This window comes from Hakea prostrata, chromosome 9 (assembly GCF_041222555.1).
Source record: "Hakea prostrata isolate BN-2017 chromosome 9, UWA_Hpros_2, whole genome shotgun sequence".
In the NCBI taxonomy this organism is placed as follows: domain Eukaryota; kingdom Viridiplantae; phylum Streptophyta; class Magnoliopsida; order Proteales; family Proteaceae; genus Hakea; species Hakea prostrata.
The window spans coordinates 15,916,433-15,936,846 of NC_142608.1; the positions used below are offsets into that span (position 1 = coordinate 15,916,433).

General features: G+C 38.9%; 1 protein-coding gene across 1 annotated transcript in view; it reads left to right on the forward strand.

Annotated features, from left to right (window-relative positions):
• The window catches only part of LOC149004836 (transmembrane E3 ubiquitin-protein ligase FLY2-like), a 30,083-nt gene extending 19,119 nt beyond the window's left edge, over positions 1–10,964 (forward strand). Inside the window, exons 8-15 of the mRNA XM_089167644.1 lie at positions 4,099–4,256; positions 4,352–4,411; positions 4,567–4,660; positions 7,662–7,829; positions 8,635–8,963; positions 10,089–10,205; positions 10,337–10,503; positions 10,695–10,964. Coding sequence (XP_089023770.1) covers positions 4,099–4,256; positions 4,352–4,411; positions 4,567–4,660; positions 7,662–7,829; positions 8,635–8,963; positions 10,089–10,205; positions 10,337–10,438 — 1,028 coding nt within the window. The 3' untranslated portion in view covers positions 10,439–10,503; positions 10,695–10,964. The remainder of the gene's footprint in view (positions 1–4,098; positions 4,257–4,351; positions 4,412–4,566; positions 4,661–7,661; positions 7,830–8,634; positions 8,964–10,088; positions 10,206–10,336; positions 10,504–10,694) is intronic.
• The last annotated feature ends 9,450 nt before the right edge of the window (positions 10,965–20,414 follow it).

Here is a 20,414-nt window from a genome sequence, read left to right on the forward strand (position 1 = left end):
TTCCCACAAATGGAAGAATCTAATTAAATCATATCAGCAGGTAACCCCCAAAACTTTAGTTGAGCTTGCACTTCTTCATTGCTTATCCTATGCTCAAAAGATGGATTGAAATCAAATGGTGAGATATAGATAAAATCACTCAAACTTCAGACCTGAGTATCACAGATGTCAGAGCTGAGGTGATTTTCAGTAGAAAGAAATCTGACAATCAGAAATCTTAGAATCAGATGATGACAAAAATCAGGTAGAGTGGCTCCATTGGTTAACCCTGTAATATTCCAAAGTTTGGGATCCATGGGAGTAGCAGAACAGGATCAGTTGAATAGACATTATATTCTGGAAATTTGAAGTAAAACAGAGTTGCTGCAGGTTGGATAATCTACTTATTTACCCTATTGAAACCATGGATCTAGGGTTAGTGGTAAAACTGTAATTTTCCCAGAATGTGGCTGCCCAGAAAATTCTAGCAATAGGTAGAGGGGTTTTAGGGGTTTCTAATGTTGTTTAGTACCTTCTGAAACTCAATTTCAGATCTGAATCCTTTATTACTTTGAATCACAGATTTGAAATTTAAAATTCAAAAGTAGCTAGGGTTTTGGTTAGGGTTTGGGAAGGGCTAGGTTTAGCTGTATTGCTGGACTAATCTGAGAATACTACTGTTCTGTAAGTTCAGAAGCTATCTCAGAGAAGCAGGGACTGGAACTTGGGTGTTTAAGAAATTTCTGGAGTTTCTCAAAATTCTGCAGATCTCTCTTGAAGAAGATGAAGTGCAGAAATTTCAAAACCTAGAGGCTTTTGTGATTCTAATGAGGGAAGAATGGTTTAGAACTGAGCAGGGAATAAGGGAATCCTAATGGGGTTGGGATTCTGAACCCGTGGGGAGGAGGAGAAAAGGCAGGGGGCCACAAATTCTAAGGGGAAGGGTTAGGGTTTGCTGGAATTGAAGGGAAGGGGCTGAGGGTATTTGCGATGGGGTAGGGAGGGTTCTCTAGGCCTGCACAAGAGGGGTTGCATCAAGGAAGCTAGGGTAGCAGTATAGAAGGGATTCTAGGATTGGACAAGTAAGGAGAGGGTTGGGGAGGGCCGCACAGGGGGGGATGGCAGGGGATGGATGGGGATGCTGCTGCACTTGCTTGACAGTGGAGTTTGCTTGCTTGAATGCTTTGATGAATGCTTGAAAGCTGCTGGATTGTGAAGAAGATGAAGTTGCTTGAAGAAACTTGAATGGGAAAACTGATCATTGGAGAATTCTTTCCAAAACCTGTCGAGGCCCCCTCAAAACAGGAACCCTGTTCCTTAACTCAAATTTCATTTAATAATCCAGACTGAAACTTACAATTTAGAAAGAGACTATTTATAGCCTAAAATTAAAAACTCAGACTCAAACTGGGATATCCTTAACTAACGAGATCCAATTACAACTTAAATTGGACTCTTATCCAAACTTAATAGGGAATCGAGTTACTATGAGATTACAACCCTTAGATTGGAATCTTATACTTCAATAAGTTATCCTTTTAAGCACATGCCAATGAGATAACTTAAAGCAACCAACTTAGGATTCTTTCAAGTTTCAAAACAACTCAACTCAAAGTAGAATACTCCAAGCAAATCCAAAACAGACTCAAGCTACCAAACTGGACTCAACTAAAATTTTAGAAAATTCTATTAATAATTCCAGAAATAAATGAGGTAAAACAAGGGCCAAAATGCCCAAAATACCCTTCATAGATGGTTCGGCCAGCCTATTGAAGCTTCTTGGATCCATCTTGGGGGCCCAACTTAGGGTTTCAGACAGGGAGGGTCCTTGCGTTCACATCACCTATTCTGGTTCTGTTTGAAAAGTACAGATTGAACATATTTACCTTGTTCTGGTTCTGGTTTGAAGAGTCCATATCAATGGAAAATATTACTAGATAGAACATTGGTTGGATCTGTTAATGGTGGAAGGTTAACCTCTTTGCAGTAGTATATCAATCAATTAAAATTACCTGATGCAGATCCAACTCTGAATTGGATTATTTTCTCGGGGAATCAACCTGTGGTTGATAGATATGGGTGTTTGCCTTTGTCCCACTCAGGTTTATGTGGTCTTGGTTATTTTATGGCCCCATCTCTTTCTCTTTAATATTTGTTTTCAGATTTGGAGGAAACTTCCATTAAACCTGCAATTGACCTTCTCCAAGGTGCTGCCCATTTGGAAAACCCTAAATGCCCATTAAAAGAATACAAGACCATGTGAATAACCTTCCTGTTTTTGACAGCCCTTGATTGGAAATCAAATGACTTCCAGTGTTCAAATTCCCATTAAACCATCTTGGAACCCGAAACCTGCAACTGAATAATTTGTGGGGTTTTATTAATCAGACCTGCTTCTCCTTTTGAGGAAGTCGTCTTCCCTATTAGGACTCCATTTGATTCTAGTTACGAATCTAGATTCCTCCTCTAGACCCTTTACATATTAATTCCTATATTTTCTAACTTTTAATTTCTTGGACTCATCCCTAGGGTTTCAAACTTATCAGTCCTTCCTTGGGCCGGCTGCACATCATTACCCCGAAGCCCCAAGCAGAGACCCTAAAAAATCCCCTTTCACACCCCATGCCCAAAACTCCCATGTTGGTATTTCCCTAAGATCTTGGTGGACTGGTCTTGGTTGAATCCTTCAATCCAAGGCTGCATTAAAATCTGGTTGGTGGTAAAATTCAGAATAGAAGGAAGAAGAGAGAAGAATAACCTAGTTCAAGTCTTGCATGTCTCACCACCACTGCCTCTCACAGATCCCATGTCAAAGGCAGCTCTTTTTTTTTTGTTCAATAATCAAATCTTTTTATTTTATTTTATTTTTTTTTTTTATGGGGTAAATTCAATAATCAAATCTTGCTTGGCTAATGAAATGAGCCTGACAGATTATTTATAGGAAAACCAAACTCCTATTCTAATTAGGACTTATGGGTACTCTATGTAGCTAAATATATATAATAACTTAAACTGAAATAAAATGGAAATTAATTATGCTGTTCCTACTTGAACTAGAAAAGAAGATAAAGCAACTATTGAGCTAATTATAATCCCCACGAGCTGAATGGTCCAGCCTTTTACTGGCCAGTTAAACTCCATTGACCTGGTCCTTAAGTCTTCCTTGCTGGTTCCTGTGGCTGTATTTAAATCCTGTTGCTCATTCACTCACTTGTATTCCTCTATTTTCACTTCAGATGTATTTTTTGGATTTTGATTGCACAACCTCAAGAGTGTATTATACTCAACAGTCATTTTTCTTTTGGGTGGGTGGGGTAACGTGGATCAGTTATATCTTGAAATCTTTTCTCACCATTTGTTTGTCTCACATGTGCTCATGTCAGTCAATACATGATAGCAAATCACAAACCACAACACAAAGCAATATTTGAGTTCAGCTGTGTGCTGACATTCACAGTGCAAGTAACTTTCTGAGCTACAATTCCTATCAGGCCTTTGTATAATGCACAATACAATTGTTCAATCACGTCCATTGTCAGGAGCATGGAACTCATATATTTTTGCTTCCACAACACAGGAGCCCACCCTTGGAATTTGTATCATCCACTACATAGGAGCTTTGACCCCCAATATAAAATTCAACCTATCACTCACTATTAAGTATAACCCTGTTACAGTTGTCATGCATCCGTTCAACAATGTTTACTATCAGTGATTAACAAGCTTACAATGAAAACCTAGTGCACGGAATCTACCCTTGCCACAGAGCAAACTTATGTTCAATGACAGAAAATAAACAATTTACCCACTGATTTCTTTGTTTCCTTTCTTTAAGATGCATCTCTTTCTTGTTTTTCAGATACTTATATACACTTTTTTGAGATTTGTACTGTTATTTTAAATCTAATGGATTCAAACAGCATTTAATCAACTGCATTCACAATATCTTCATTCCACAACCCATTTTTTTTAATGTTGAAATCGCAATGTTATGCATTGCAAAGCAAGTAACTCCCTTTTCTTGTTGATGGAATTAGAACTTATCTTTATTGTTTTTTAGTAGTATATTCTTCTTGTTAGGATTTGCTGAGTCGCTGATTTGCATTTGCCTTATTGTAGATGGAGATCATGAACGTTATCAGTTGCAGGGATTAATAGAGAGCCAAACTGTTGATGATGAGGGGGAGTGCTTTTCTTCCATAGTGTTAAATGCTACTTCTGTCAACATTGAGGTCTACTACAACAAAGCAGTCAACTATACTTTGATGGTCACCTTTGTATCCTTTATAGATCATAATTTGAGTTTTTCATCAATTCATTGCCACCTTAGTTCTATACCCCCTTTTGTGGAATCCTTAGCATATTCTTTCAGGTCTCTTTTCTTCAAGTTCTTCTGTTAATTCGACAGATGGAACATAGCAACACTCAATCTGTAAGGTTCTCTCACAAATTGTTGAAGACCTTTCCCAATTATATATACCCATATATGTTGATATAACCCTTCTTAATGCTTAAGCTTTTGTGGTAATGGTTGTAAGAACTTATATATCACAGAAGAAAGTCCATAATGATAGCATTCTTTTACAGGGAGCAGCTAAAGTTTCCATTTTTATGATTGGGCAACAGGCCATCATGGATGCTTATCTTTGTCTTCTACATCTAACTGCAGGCATATTAGTTGGTAAGTTGTGTGGAACGTCATCATAAGTATAGTAGCTAATGCAATAAAATGTTCTACATGAATCCAGCCAATTTGAACTTGGTGATCTAGGCGCTATCACTCTGGTGGTGTGTTTCCATTGCTTTTTGTTGTTTATGTAACTGTGCTTACTAACCAGGCAGTTGGAAAAAGAAAAAAAGAAGGAAGCCTTGTCCTTCTATCTCTTTCTCCCCACACCTCTCTTTCTGTTCTCTTTGCAACTCCTCCATCTCTCTCTCCAGTGTATTTGCTTGTTTGCCATTTGTCTTTCCAAATTTCTGCATCTCCTTATCATGTGCTTTTGTTTGAAAACAATACAAGCCTAAAATCTCCGATGGTGTATGCTCTTCTCTGATGATATTGTTTTAGTGGATGAGCTAAAGCAAGGTTAAATCCATATTTAAGTTTAGACCTAACCTGTTTCAATTGATAATGAAGTAAAACATTAAACGTATATTGAATATGCATAAGATATAACTAAGACATACACACATACGTCATCAATAGTCAAATGTCAAATACAACTCATGTTCAAACTGTGCAAGAATGGGAGTTTGCATGATAACTTTAATTCATAGGAAATACAAAACAAAGAAATTCCTCTAGAGTATAGACTAACAGAGGCAGTTATGTCGGCCTCTCTCAATCCCACTGTAATTCCACCTGGATTCGATGTGCATTGTGCTCTGATTGACACAGGAATCCCATGTCATAGACTTCTAGTAGAACCAGACGTAATCTGATACCATAGACATTTATGTCACATTATCAACAAATTGAAGGTAACCCAGTTTTAGAGTTAGGGTTCCTAGGATGGTTTCCCTAAAATTAAGGGATTGCCCAGAATTTTCCCGCAAAGAAATTAAAATTATTATGGGATGCCTATGGGTATCTAAGAAAGTTGTTGGAAGCTCTTAGGAGGGATATGGGTTGGTAGGGAAGTTGTTGGGAATTCTTAGAAAAGATATGGGTTGCTCTGATCTAGATGGGAATTGGGGATCCTATGGGATGATAGGGAAAAGTTAGGGATTTAAACAAACCCCAATGGGTGGAAACTTTGGATGGAAAACATTTCAACTTGTGGGATGGGGTGGGGTTTTGAAGATCTTGGGCAATCATTCTTTCTTCTTTTCTTTCTTTTTCTTATTTCTGATCTGCCACAAGTCAGAAACAGGGGAGGGGGGGGGGTTAGGGTTTAGGGGTTTTTAATGAAGAAAATGGGATTGCAGAATTTTTTTAGGGTTTAGAGGGGAAGGGAGGGCTGTAACCTATGATTGAAGGCAGGGTATCGGGAAGGATTCTAATCCCTAGTAGGGATAGGTCTTGGGTAGGGGAACCCTGGGGTTTAGGTTAGATATTCTTGCTTTTAAAATTCCTGAATTTCCTGAAGTGCAGCAAGCTGTAGAGGAAGAAGAAGAAAGAATTGAGAGGGGGGAGGGTTGGGAAGGGTTTGGGGATGAATTGTGATGAGGAAAGGGGAGGTGGAATGTTGAACTAGGGTTTCGGACGGGTAGGGGAGGGTTGCGGATGAGAGGAAGAAGAGGTAAGGGGTTGGGGATAGGTTGGGGCTCGGTACTTGTGTGTGTAAGGATGCTAGGGGTTCTTCACAATTCTGCAGTTCTTCAGAACTCTACTATCAATGGCTGCTGCAAGTTTCCTCAATGGGAACCCATGGACCTCTCATTCTTGCTTCTTCAATCTCAGATTTATTTCATTAGTCATCAACTGAATATTGCATTTTAGTGAGGCTTATTTATAGCTTAGAAGGAACTCACTCTAGGACTCTAGTTTAGAAAATCAAATCAAACTAAAACTCCTACTTGGACTAATCGCTCATGCTCACACAAGGACTCTTTAAATCTCACTCTAGAAGGATCCAAATTGGAAATTTAGAGCAGATATGGAATCCTTGTATGGAGTAGAACAAATCTAGGGAGATCTCAATTTAGTAATCCTAACCTAAAAAGGACACTTATCAAATATTGGCTCAAACCCAAAAATGAAAATAGATCTAGGGTCCCACAAACATATTGGACCCAACTAAACCCCAAGTAGACTCAACCGGAATATAGTAAAATTACAAAAATACCCCTGTTGGTTCTAGAGGGCTGTAAGGTATGGGGAAGCTACACTAAGCCCTATTTCAGCCCTAATCTGGTTCACATCAGATACGTATTTTGTCCATTGGCAATTATTGTAAACTTGTGTGATAGACGTATTCCATTAAAGTTTAAAGGAAAATTTTATAGAACTGTCATTCAACCAGGCTAACCAGCTATGATGTATAGTGCCAAGTGTTGGGCTATTAAAAATAATCATATAGATAAACTCAATGTAGCATAAATGGGAATGCTAAGATGGATGAGTGGCAAAACTAGGAAGGATAAGGAATGATCATATTAGAGTTGGTCTAGGAGTTGCTCTCATAAGTGATAAGTTGTGAGAAAATCGTTTGAACTTTCAACGGAGGCCTTATAAATGCCCCTGTATGGAGAAGTGATATAATCCAAATTGAATGAACTAGAAGAGCTAGGGGCAGATCTAAGAAAACCTTAAGAGAAGTGGTGAGAAAGGATATGCATAGCTTAGGCCTTGTATCTAGCATGGCCTCAAACAAAATTGATTGGAGGGCAAGAATCTAGGTAGTTGACCCCATTTAGTTGGGACAAGGCTTATTGTTGTTGTTGTATATTGTACTTTGTCCTTTTAATACATGATACATTTTACATCTTACTTATTTCTAGTGTTTTTATACATGAGACATTTGACTGTTTTGTTATGCGTCTTTCGCATGTCTTGCTTTTTCTCTTGCATGATATGATGTAATAGGTTGCCCAATACAGATACTGTAAACCTTATTTATGAGTGTGTACTGTTTATCATCTGGTCTCTTGTCTTATTTATGATTTGTCTGAAAAGTCTTATTATCTGCATGACAGTCTACTTGCATTAATTTAAAAAAAAATCCAATTGTTGTGTGCAGAATCCCTGTTTAATGCTTTTGCCACAGCTGCCTTCTTCAAGTTTGTTGTCTTTTCCATTTTTGAGATGAGATATCTTCTTGCGATATGGAAGGCCAGTAGGCCTCTGAGCAATGGAGAAGGCTGGGAGACTGTGAGGCGAGAGCTTTCCGTTCTTTACAGTCGTTTCTGTAAGTACATCTTCTGGATGTGATTTATTCTATTCAATACTAAGGGTTTTTTTTTTTTTTGGTGGGGGGGGGGTTGATGATTCAAAAGTCCCAAACTGATTACATGCATTCTCTGATCTGAAAGTTTAGTTGAGCATGTTTAAATGTTCGACCTTTTATGTAGGCTGTAGTAGGTATATTTCTCCTTTAGGCAGTCAACCAGGCAGCTGCAATAACATTTCCTCTTCATGCTAGTTTGTTTAGCTACTTTTTCTGTAGGCCGTCAACCAGGATGTTGCAATCTTTGTTGGCACTTGAAATAATATTTGGACACCTGAAAAAAGTTTCAGTTGTAGATGGTTATAAAAATTGGGTCTAATTTTCTATCAAATTCATTCTGGTCATCGTATTCATGTTAGTGGTTCTTATTTCTCGATTGTTGTATTTGGACTTCCCAATATTTTCTATCTGATTGTTCTCTGTACAATGTGATAATCAGTGTGTGAATCTGCCAAGAAATTTGTTGAATAAAAAAACTTCACTGCTTGTCTATTTTTTCTCTCTTCTTTCGAAATTTAAGTCAATTGCCAATAAAATTATACATACATTTTAATGAGAAGGACAATTCCATGATGACCCTTTTTCCTAGGAGAGGTAATTTCAGTGTGTTTTCTTTTTGGACGAGTAAATGATAAAATTATTAAGTAATTTTGGTGTTTGTTTTTCTTTGTCAGTTATTATCATTATTTGACTTTGATATGGTCTTATGATGTGTTGCCTGATGTATGTTGAATCTTTGTATTGAGAGTAATACCTTTATTTGCAGATGGGATTCTTCTAGGAGGAATTTTAGCCATGTACGAGTTCCATAATTATCTACGGCTGATCCTTTTACTTATGTACTCCTTTTGGATACCTCAAATCATCACCAATGTTGTCCGTGATTCAAGGAAACCATTACATCCTCATTACATAGTGGGCGTGACAGTCACACGGCTTGCAATTCCATTATATGTCTTCGGTTGCCCAAATAACTTCATGCGAATTCAACATGACATGAACTGGTGTATATGTTTGGGGGTGTTTATGGGACTTCAATCATTAATTCTGCTTTCTCAACACTACTTCGGATCTCGATGGTTCATTCCCCATCAGGTTTGATTTGTTTCACATTATTATTTTTATGCAATTCTTAATTTTATTATTTATTTTAATTTTTTGCCCTTGCAACCTGTTAGTTGTGGGTTCATAAAATATTGAAGACAGCCTTTCTAGTGAAGCAGGAGTTGAGGCTGCCTACATATCCCTCTTAGAAGTTAGACCCTGCAGTATCTGGAGCCTCATGCACTGGGAGAGGACACTGTTTTGAAACAAAAAAAATTAGACGATGATTATGTCCTTTCTTGTTTTCTTCATACTCAGTGTCGGTCTCTTTAATTTAGATTATCACAACCTCTTCAATATTACTTCTAAATATCAAAAGCATGCTAGTATTTTATAACAGAAAATGTTGTTTGTCTGAGTGATGGGGGGAGTGGGCCGAGTGGCATGGCAAATTGTCTTTGGAATTGTGTGTTAGAACTGCTTAAATTCAACTTCTACCTGACAACCTTCTGGTTCAGGATATGTATGATTTGGGGAGTAATGAGGTCATTTCTTTGGGCTTGGAATGTGATGTGTTTCAGATTCAAATTGTCCCTCAACTGATTTTGGTTTTGAGTATTTGGAAGGGAAGCAGCAAATGTTGTAAACCAGCCCCTGAGAAGAAAATTTTGATCATACATGTTTATATATGCAAAATTTTTGCATATGGTGGTAGAGTCTACAGCATGTATATTGTAGTTTTATGTATGGTACAAAATGCAAGGACGTGATTAGCACAAAAGCTGAATTTTAAAGGCATATTATCACACCCATTTTAAAAGGCGATCCCCCTGTTTTTTCTAGACACATGCCTTGAAACAAAAGTTGCTGCCTTTTTCAATTGTTATCACTTAATCAGACACCTTTGCTTTATTAATACCCCTTCAGTTGAATGTGTGGTTCCGCCTTGTTCACTTTTACAATGACATGTTGACTTTTATGGCTTGCCTCTCTCAGGTAGTTGTGTGATTAGCTTCTTTGCCCTCCCATTTGTTATTACTTGATAAATTCAGCATCTGCAATTAGTTAGATGAAGAAAATTAGTTCCTTTTATTTGTCTCTTTCTGCATCTATGTTGGTATGCTAAGTGAACTGTGATCATTGTTCTGAAACCAACTCTTCTTTGATGGCTAACAGATTTTACCTGAGAAATATAGCTACTATAGAAGGTTTGATCAGGGCACAACTCATGGTACTGACTGTGTCATTTGCATGACTGCAATTGATCTTGCACAACGGCCAAATGATTGCATGGTATTTTTTGAGATCTACAGGATATATATTTTCTTTTCATGTTCTTTTCAGATTCTTATTCTCCCTTTCCCCATATATAGGGTGACAATTTTGGGAGCCATGAGTTCACTTTTATACACATTCTTCCACAGGTGACACCATGTGACCATTTCTTCCACACGGGTTGTTTACAAAGGTGGATGGATATAAAGATGGAATGCCCAACTTGCCGGCGTCCCTTGCCACCTGCGTAGATCCCCCAGCTCTATCTGTATATTCGTAGAATCAACTGACACTGTTCACACTTTAAATTTCCATGGTAAGGAATGGCGTGTGCATGAACTTCTTTTATAGTTTTCAATTCCTCTACATACCTTTCCAAAAATAATAATAAAAAAATCCCTGTACATACTACTTCTGATCTCTCCCCCTCCCCCTTCCCCCAGAAAAGAAAAAAAAAAATTGTTCTTCGAGTTGCTAGTTGCTTAACTGTCAATATTTCCGTTACAGGGAGGTGAATAACATCAAATTCTGCATTATCACTTCCAAACAAGGTATAATAGATACAGCATTCCAAATTCATGACTTCTGGAGGCCTCTTGGGGCTGTTCATGTTTGTCACGATTTGTTGTATTTTCCACATAATGTAAATACGGTTCAGATACAATTTTGTCATTTACATAACAGGGATGAGTTCTCCCCAATTCTGTATTTTATTCTCTTTGGGATAGGAACCCCCTGAATGCCTTGGAATTAATTAAATTGAGAAGAAAATTTAAATGAGCTTGTCTATGAATTAGAATTCAAAATAGATGTTGCTTCTGCAGTGGTGAAAGATGTTCATGACTTCATGGTAAACAAAAATCAGCCCCTGTTGGGAAAAGATTAAACCTTCCGCCAGCAGATTTTTAACATGAAAAACCCTTTTCAGAATAAAAGCTGAAAAAAATAATTATCCTTGTAATCCATCAGTCCTGGATGTGGAGCTCAATCCTCTCTTCTTCTCTCCAGCTCAGCTCCATTTTCTGGTTTCTAGGTTTTGAATATTGAGGAGTTGGAATCAATACTCCCTTCTAATTATGTCTATGAAATTTGGCAATCTCAAATGATGAGGATGCCTGTCCTTGTACTCTCCAAGAATGGTCGGTTTACGACCAAGAAGGCAGCTGCATTCATTTACAGCAATGGTTCAGATAAATTGTTTGCTTCGGAAGTTTAGAATACATCGAAAATGAACTGTTTCTAAATTTATTTATTTTTGATGAAGCTGAAAAGATTCATTACTAGAAAGTCTGTCACAACCAAACTGTTATATCATCCTGTGATGGAATTCGGAGTTGATCCAGAGATGGCGAATTGGACAACAATTCACTTTGGCTTGGCTAACTCTAGATGCAATGCATTCCAGGATTCGCTTCATCTTTTGAGTTGAAAGTGTAGGAATCCACCTTGCTATAAACATGCTGCTTTTCAAAGTCAGATTGCATTGTTGAAGTTCAGAAAGTAAGAGAAGGATTTATATGTTAGTGTAATGTAATTCTCGTGTACTGTGTGAGAGGAGCACTTGATTCGTGTAACACGTTAGAGCTGGGAATGCATAGTCAATATCCAGAAAGCTCAAATGTGTTTTGAAAATTCACTAGTAAAGAAAGTATGCCCAAGTGTTTCATTGGATTTTTTTACAGATGGGGCAAACAGTAATAATGAAGTCCATTTTCCGACAATGGAATTGACTAGTAGGCAATTTTTTTAGTACTCTGCCAGAAAAGCATTTTGTATCTTGGATGCAATTCGAGTTTCCTGCGAAAAAACAGACCACCACGTGAAATAACTTCAGAAATATTAGCACGAGAAGGAAGGTCTAGAGTAGTTTCCGTGCAGAGAATTTGGAATTTTGAGCCATGTATCCACTTCAGCAGAGGTCATGTTTTACATCATCTCAGAGACAATGAGTAGGGAGAATCGTTGGTAATACTCCATATAATTTTCAATTCCATAATTAATAGGAGAAAGATCCTTACCTGGATTCGCTTTCTTAAATTATAGAATGTCTGCAACGGAAGTAAACTGGATCTACGTCCTCGTTCCTCCACCAAAGCTCCACTGAGGTGATTCCACAATCACTAGGAAAGGGAACAAGTTCCACAATGCCGTGTGGAAATGATGGTAGAGAGATCTAAAGAAAATGGAAGGAAACCTCCAATGGCTTCTCCTTCCTGCGTTTCTTGGAGAAAGGGAGAGAGAGATGGGAGCTACCTTTATGGGAATTCTCACGAACGAATAATTCACACTTACTCTCAAGTGATGCGGTGGTTACAAATATATAACCTATATTTTGTAACCGCCTAAAAGTATTTTTCCAGTTTTGCCCTTGGGCATTTAATTTATTAATATAATTAAAAATCCCAACATCTCTCACTTTCACAAGGGCAAGTGTTTATCTCTCTGTAATAGTGTGTCCTAGACACACATGTATATCCTAGATATACACATTCGATCTCTCTGCTATGTATCCCAGATACATAGACCTCTTGTGTCCCAAACACAAACATCCACAAGTCATATTCAAATGGGTTGTGCGACCGGTGATATACCTGCACGTGTGAGCCCCAAACTAGAAACCTTCCCAGAAAGCTAGTATACCATAGTGTCCTAGGTTTATTAAACTCACCAGACTAAATGTATCTCGATCCTTCTGAGAGATCACCTTCTTGTCCTTAAAATGTTCACTACTGTAACACATATAGTTGGCGTAAGCAAACACTTTTAGGGTGCAGTTGAATCAAACCTTTTCTTTTGCCCTAGACCATCACTACACTTAGGATTGACTCCTTTCCCAGCAATGCCCCTTTAGGTTGAATCAATCATGACCATAGGTAACACCCCAAAGTAGCTACATCAAACCTTTTCGTTCATGATGTCGTCGAAAGTCACTAAAAACACTTATGGACCATAAGGTTTAGGACTCACACAATAAGAGGAGCAGGGATCCATCCTCTCATTTCCAATGATCGCTAAGCACACATAGTATGACATACATGCTATAGTGGAGAATTCTATACACAATAGAATGTATGTCCCTCTCAACGCCATATAGGTCTTAGTCTAGTCGCAACCTCTTGCGCCTAACCTGAGTTTCTTTATTGTCGCCACCCTAGTGCCACATAAAGTACTCGCACCTAGCTCCTATATGTAACATGAATAGTGGGAACATTCATGTCGATTCTCTTCACGATAGAGAAACTCATATTGATTCCAAATCAAGGCGACATCATGATTATAAATTAACCTACACAAAGTCATTCACAATTCGTCTCATCTCTGCTCGCCTTTAAGGTGCCAGAGGCGAATGTTTGTGTGAGTGAGCCATTCTCTTGCCTATTGACATATCTTGTTTTATGTTAGAAGAACACAATCACACAGAAAGTGAATAAAATAAATGTTGGAATGAACTCATATTACTCATTACTCAATAATAAGAAAGTTTCAGTATGAAAGTAGGTCACAATCTAGGCAAGCCCAAGGATTTTACATGAGAAATAAAAACATCCTTGGCTATAGGTTTGGTAAGAGGGTTAGCTACCATCTGACTAGTAGATATGTGCTTAAGTACAACTTTCTTCCTTGCTATAATGTCTCTAACAAAGTGATATCTCAACTGTATATGTTTGGTCTTCCCATGATACTTGGGATCCTTGATATAGCTCACAGTAGACAAGGGCAGCCTCTTTGGATGTCATCACAATTCTAGTATGTCGAAGGAATCTCCTCAACCAAACAACCTCTTGAATTGCAACTGAGCATGCCACATACTCTGCTTCCATGGTCAAGAGGGATATACAAGTTTGCTTCTTGCTACACCACGAAATGGCCCCGCCATTCAGCAAGAAAGCATATCCAGAGGTTGATTTGCGCTCATCAATGTCTCCAGCTAAGTCGGCATCGTTGTAGCTAATTAACTGCAAATCCGATCCTTGGTAACACAACATGTAGTTGCCGATTCCTCTGAGATATCTCAATATCCTCTTGACTGCTTTCCAGTGCTCTATGCTTGGGTTTGATTGGTACTGACTAACCAAACCCACTGCATAACAAATATCTAGCCTAGTACACATCATAGCGTACGTAAGGCTACCCACTACACTGGAATATGGAACTCTTTCCATCTTGATTTTCTCCTCTGGAGTCTTAGGACCCATATCAAGGCTCAAATGCAAACCCTTCTCCACTGGAGTATCAATTGGTTTGCAGTTGTGCATCTGGTATCTCGTCAAGACATTGTCAATATGGGTCTCTTGAGATAAACCCAATAATCTCTTTTGCCTATTTCTGACAATCTTGACACCAAGCACATAGCTTGCTTCACCCATGTCCTTCATATCAAATACGAAGGACAACCATTTCTTAATGGTTTCCAATAGCTCCTTGCTATTGCTAGCCATAAGTATGTCATCTACGTACAGTGTCAGAATGACATAATTACCATCATATCTCTTGGTGTAAACACAGTGGTCTTCCTCAAGCATGGAAAAACCATTTTCCATCATAGTTTGGTGGAAGTGCACATTCCACTGTCTAGATGCTTGCTTTAAGCTATATATGGACTTCTTAAGCTTGCACACTTTATGCTCAAGTCCATTAGCTTCAAAGCCTTGAAGTTGATCCATATAGATCTCTTCCTCAAGTTCTCCATTGAGAAAAACAAATTTTACATCCATCTGATAAAGCTCCAAGTCCAACTGAGCAACAATGGCTAGTATGAGGTAGATTGAGGCAAACCTAACCATAGGGGAAAAAGTTTCCTCATAATCAACGTCCTCTTGTTGGGTGTAGCCCTTAGCCACTAAACGAGCCTTGAATCTCTCAATAGATCTATCCGCCTTTCTCTTGATCTTGAGAACCCACTTGTTCCGAATTGACTTTCGGCCTGGCGGCAAGTCAACCAAGTCCCAGACATGATTAATTTTCATTGACTCCAACTCTTCCTCTATTGCTTTTAACCATTCCTTTGAGCTTGACCCCGCAAGAGCTTCCTGCACGCTCTTCAGTTCATGCTCATCGACTGAAATCATCTCACAGTCGATCTCTTTAGGAGTTACCATGTAGGCTTCATCCTCTATGTCGAAACGTCGATGAGGAACTAACCCGCGCCCACTACAACGCAAGTGCATGTCAGATTGCTCACCCTCTGAGGTAGCTATCACATCTGCACTCCCACTCCCATTAGGATCTTCTGGATGAACCCCAGGTTCATTATCCAGAATCTAAATCCCTGGAGTGACAAGACCACTATCTTGCATCTCAAAGAATTCCGATGATTCTTTGTTAACTCCTGAAAGAGATGGAAAATCATTCTCGAAGAATGTTGCATCCCTAGACTCAAGTTCAATTCTTCTCTCACTCTCATCTAGTCCAATGAAGACATGGCCCTTTGAGGGTTCAGAATATCTCACAAAGATACACTTTCTTCCTCTGGGTCCAAGCTTTCCATATTGGTGAGAAGTAGAGTGAACATATGCTGCGCATCCCTATACGCGCAAGTAACTCAAATCTGGCTTCCTTCCGGTCCACAACTCATATGGTGTAGAAGGAACTGATTTGGTTGGGACTCTATTGAGGATAAAGGTCGCAGTCAACAAAGCATCTCCCCAATAAGAGATGGGTAGATTTGCTTGCGCCATCATGGATCTCACCATGTCTAGCAAGGTTCTATTCCTCCTCTCAGCAATCCAATTTTGTTGTGGAGTCCCTAGAATAGTAAGTTGTCTAGATATCCCCTTTTCAACACACAACACTTTGAACATATCGGAGAGATACTCTCTACCTCTATCCGTTCTAAGAGTTTTAATCTTTTTATCTAACTGATTCTCAACTAAGTTCATGAATTTCTTAAAATATTATAGAGCTTCTAACTTATGAGAAATTAGATAAATGTGACCATACCGTGTATAGTCATCTATGAATGTGATGAAATAAGCTTGTTCTTTTCTAGTATGCACATTCATGGGTCCACACACATCTGAATGGATAAGTTATAAAGGAAGAGAGGCTCTCAAAGCCTTTTTAAATGGTTTACTAGTTGCTTTTCTTGCTAGACATGACTCATAGGTTGGCAAATCAGATAGTGAACCTTGGCCTAAGAGACCTTCTCTTGCCAACCTGTTCATCCTATCTAAGCCAATATGTCCTAGTCTAGCATGCCACAAATTAGAATCAATACACACAATATTTTGGCAAACAAAAGCATTACTAGGATTAGATAAATTATCAATTGTATCCAATACAATAAAACCATTATGAAGAAAACCATAACCATAAATTGAATCACCTAGATACAAAACCAAAGAATTGTTTTCAAATACAACTCTAAAATCATGTCTCAAAAGATAAATAACAGAAACAAGATTCCGTCGAATGTCTGGAGCATACAACACATCATGGAGTAACAGCGTCCGGCCGCCTTGCAAAACTAATCTGCATGTGCCTATGCCATGAACCTCCACACTTGAGTTGTTCCCCATCGTTATTCTCCTACTTCCTCTTGGAATACGATGGTATTCCATGAAGCTCGAGCGTTCCCTTGTTATGTGTTTTGTCGCACCTAAATCAACAATCCACAAAGGATTTAGTTCAGCAAATATAGTAGAACTTGTTATATAACAAGATGAGGTATAACACAGTTCATACCTCCTGCTCAGTGCAATCACGAGCAAAATGACCAGGCTTTCGGCACATGAAGCAAATCAAAGGTGATTTCTTCTTGCCAGCTCTAGTTCCCCTTGAATGCTTGGGGCCACTCTTGTTTTTGTTCCCGCCCTGGTTACTTTGCCTGGACCGTTGAGGTTGAGCTTTCTCCCTCTTGCGCTTAGAGCCTGCACCCTTACTAGTGCTAGCTTCAGCAGCAAGTACTTCTGTTTGAGGGGCATCGGCCAACATCCGATCCTCCTCTAGCTCAAGGTGCTTGGCAGCTTGATCAAAAGTCTTGACATCATCATCATGAGTCAAGAAGATCTTCATATGCTCCCAAGTCTTCGGCAGTGACCTGATGACTGCAGAGACTTGCTCCTCATCAATCTTTTGGCGCCCACATGCGCTCAACTCACTAATCATGTTTGACATGATGGTTATGTGCTGCCTCATGGTATGACCCTAGGGCATTTTATAATCTTCAAAAATGAGTCCGAACTGGCGGCCTCTTGTGGTGGAAGTCCCTCCACACTAGAACTTCACAGCCTCCCACAAAGACTTTGCAGTCCTATGATTCTCAAACCGAAGCATCAGGTCATCCCTCATGGAGCTCAAGATTGTAATCTTGGCTACCAGGTCTTTCCTCTTCCAGGCATTGTATGACTCAAGGTCCCTGCGATGCTGTGCAGTGGTACCTTCCTCAGGTGGGGACATGGTCTGGTTTATGGTTTCCAGCATATCCTGCTCTTCTAGGAGATATTGCACCTTTCGGTGCCAGAGGTCATAATTCCTCTCATTCAGCTTATCTCCTTTAGTGAGGTCAGCAACTTTGCTCTTTGTAGCAGCCATTTATTCTAGAGACATTATATGCAAGGTTGAGCTCAACTATTCTAGCATAAAACATAACACAAGCAACAACAAATCACACTAGCATAGTCAACCTATGGGATAAGCATTTAAACCAAAAGAGATGCTAACAAACATTCAATCAAATTCTCATGCAAACCCACATAGACTTATACACTAGTTCATTCTGTGCAAGAAACATGATTAATAGACCCATAATTAAAAACATTTTTAATAAAATAAAACATGCAATCATGTTAATGCTATGAGGTGATTCCAACAGAACACTTCTACCTCATTAGCTCCCATTAGGCCCCATTAGGCCCTCAATGCCCAAACATCACACAAATTGTCGAGCCATTGGTGTCTAGTAAATAGAAACACATTCAGAACTAGACAAACTCTTAGATGGATTCTGAGACGGATCGCCATCTGGGAGTCCGTCTGGCCTTTTGTGACTAGACAGACGACCGTCTGGCCTAGATGGACGATTTCCGTCTGGGTCACTGTGATCAAGCAAACCAATAGACGGACGTCCGTTTGGTCCACATTGACCAAATGACGTCATTTTTTCCAAATTTTTTTTTCTTGAACGAAATTTTTTCAAAAAATGAAAGAACACGTTTTTTCTCCCAAAAAATTAATCAAAAAAATATACATGAAAAAAATCCAGCAATCATTAAACAAAAATAATTCTCATGGATTATCAATCATGCAATTTTTCATAAGGGAGATTTAAAAAATCCTCCCACTTGGATCCGAACCAAAACATAAGGGTTTCTAAAAACCCTATCAATTCTCCCATGAGTTTCCTATTAAACCCTGGATTCTCCGTGGGTTACCATAAACCCCTTGATCCTCCCATTGGATCCATACAATGAAAATAAACAATGGGGAGGAACCAAGAAGTGGGAACCTGGCTCTGATGCCAATTTTGGTAATACTCCATATAATTTTCAATTCCATAATTGATAGGGGAAATATTCTTACCTGGATTCGCTTTCCTAAATTATAGAGTGTCTGCAGCGGAAGTAAAGTGGATCCACGTCCTCGTTCCTCCACCAAAGCTCCACCGGGGTGATTCCACAATCACTACGAAAGGGAACAAGTTCCACAACCCAAATGCCATGTGGAAAGGATGGTAGAGAGATCTAAAGCAAAGGGAAGGAAACCTCCAATGGCTTCTCTTTCCTGTGTTTCTTGGAGAAAGGGAGAGAGAGAGAGAGAGATGGGAGCCGCCTTTCTGGGAATTCTCACGCACGAATAATTCACACTTACTCTCAAGTGATGCGGTGGTTACAAATATATAACCTATATTTTGTAACCGCCTAAAAGTTTTTTTTTTCAGTTTTGCCCTTGGGCATTTAATTTATTAATATAATTAATAAATCCCAACAAGAATAGTCATGAAACAACTAATATCCCAGGTGCCATTTGAGGTTGCTTGAGATAACCATTTTATTTGGTTTCTATTCAGACAAAGAGATGTTGGAAAGAGTGTTGCCTCTCAGAGAAGGTAACCAACGGTTGGGTCCAGCCAGAAGGAGGTGTGAAAGTATTTTATATTATGATCTCCACATTGGCTGAAAGCTTGTCTAGATTTCGCATCCAAAAATGTTCTTCCAGCATCTAAAATCCAATTAATTTTGGAGTTCAAACCGTCTAGGACCTGCTATTCATGTGAGTCTTTATTTTCTTCCTCTAAATGTTGAAATAAAATCATGTTTTTAAGATTTCAACCCTGCCACAAATATCTCGATTCCACTTGCATAGAACCATTGAAAGTGCAGCTAGTTTTGCCTGCCAAGAATCATTAGGAAGGGAACCCCAAAAGTTGTTTACAAAATCACTGAATTGGGGATGAGTTAACCAAGCTGATTGAAAGGGGAATAGTTTCTTATGGGAGTTCACTTTGGGAATGAATTGAAGTAATAGGATTATGATCTAATCCTGTCGATGGGAGTTTAGTCTTGTTGGTGCAGATTTTGTTGGGGTTTGTGAGCCATGAATCTCACACCAAACTAAACCAGATTTGGCTCGATCTGAACTGGAACTCACTCTCTCTTGCAAGATAGAAGAAGAACTGTTAGAAATGGAGCCGATCAGCTGGATCGGCATTCCGTCTCTAACGGTCAAGTCAGTTTGGATTGAAGGATTAGAGTTGCATCTAGAAGCGTTTTGAATGCTTAAAGGTGGGAAAAGTGCAGGTTTTAGTGAGTGAATTTGAATGTCTTACCTTCTGTGCACGCTACAACCATATTTATGGATTCCTTTTGTTGACTCCCACTTTCCTTAATCGTGGATTGAACACTTTAATATCTAATGGCCAGGATTAGATCCTTGTGTGGCTTTCGTGTTGACCCTTTGTTTGGTTTGAACCATTGGTTGATCCTGACTGGACTAATAAGAATCGGGTCCAAGGTGATTTATTCACAACAAATCCCCTTTAGAAAAGGAAAAGATATGGTCCAATTGGGTGACACCAGGAGACGATCAAGTTTTTCTTTGATGAAGTTTGGGCCCTGTTATTTATTTGTCCAGGTGAAGGAAGAGCCATGTAAAGGAATATCGATTAGGCCTTTTGAATTAATGAGGGAGATAAGAAACCTTCCTGAGGAGGATTGGCAAAAATCTGCTCCCCCTTGTATATCGAAAACAACAAGCACTTTGTTAAAATCCCCTAATGCAAGGATCTGT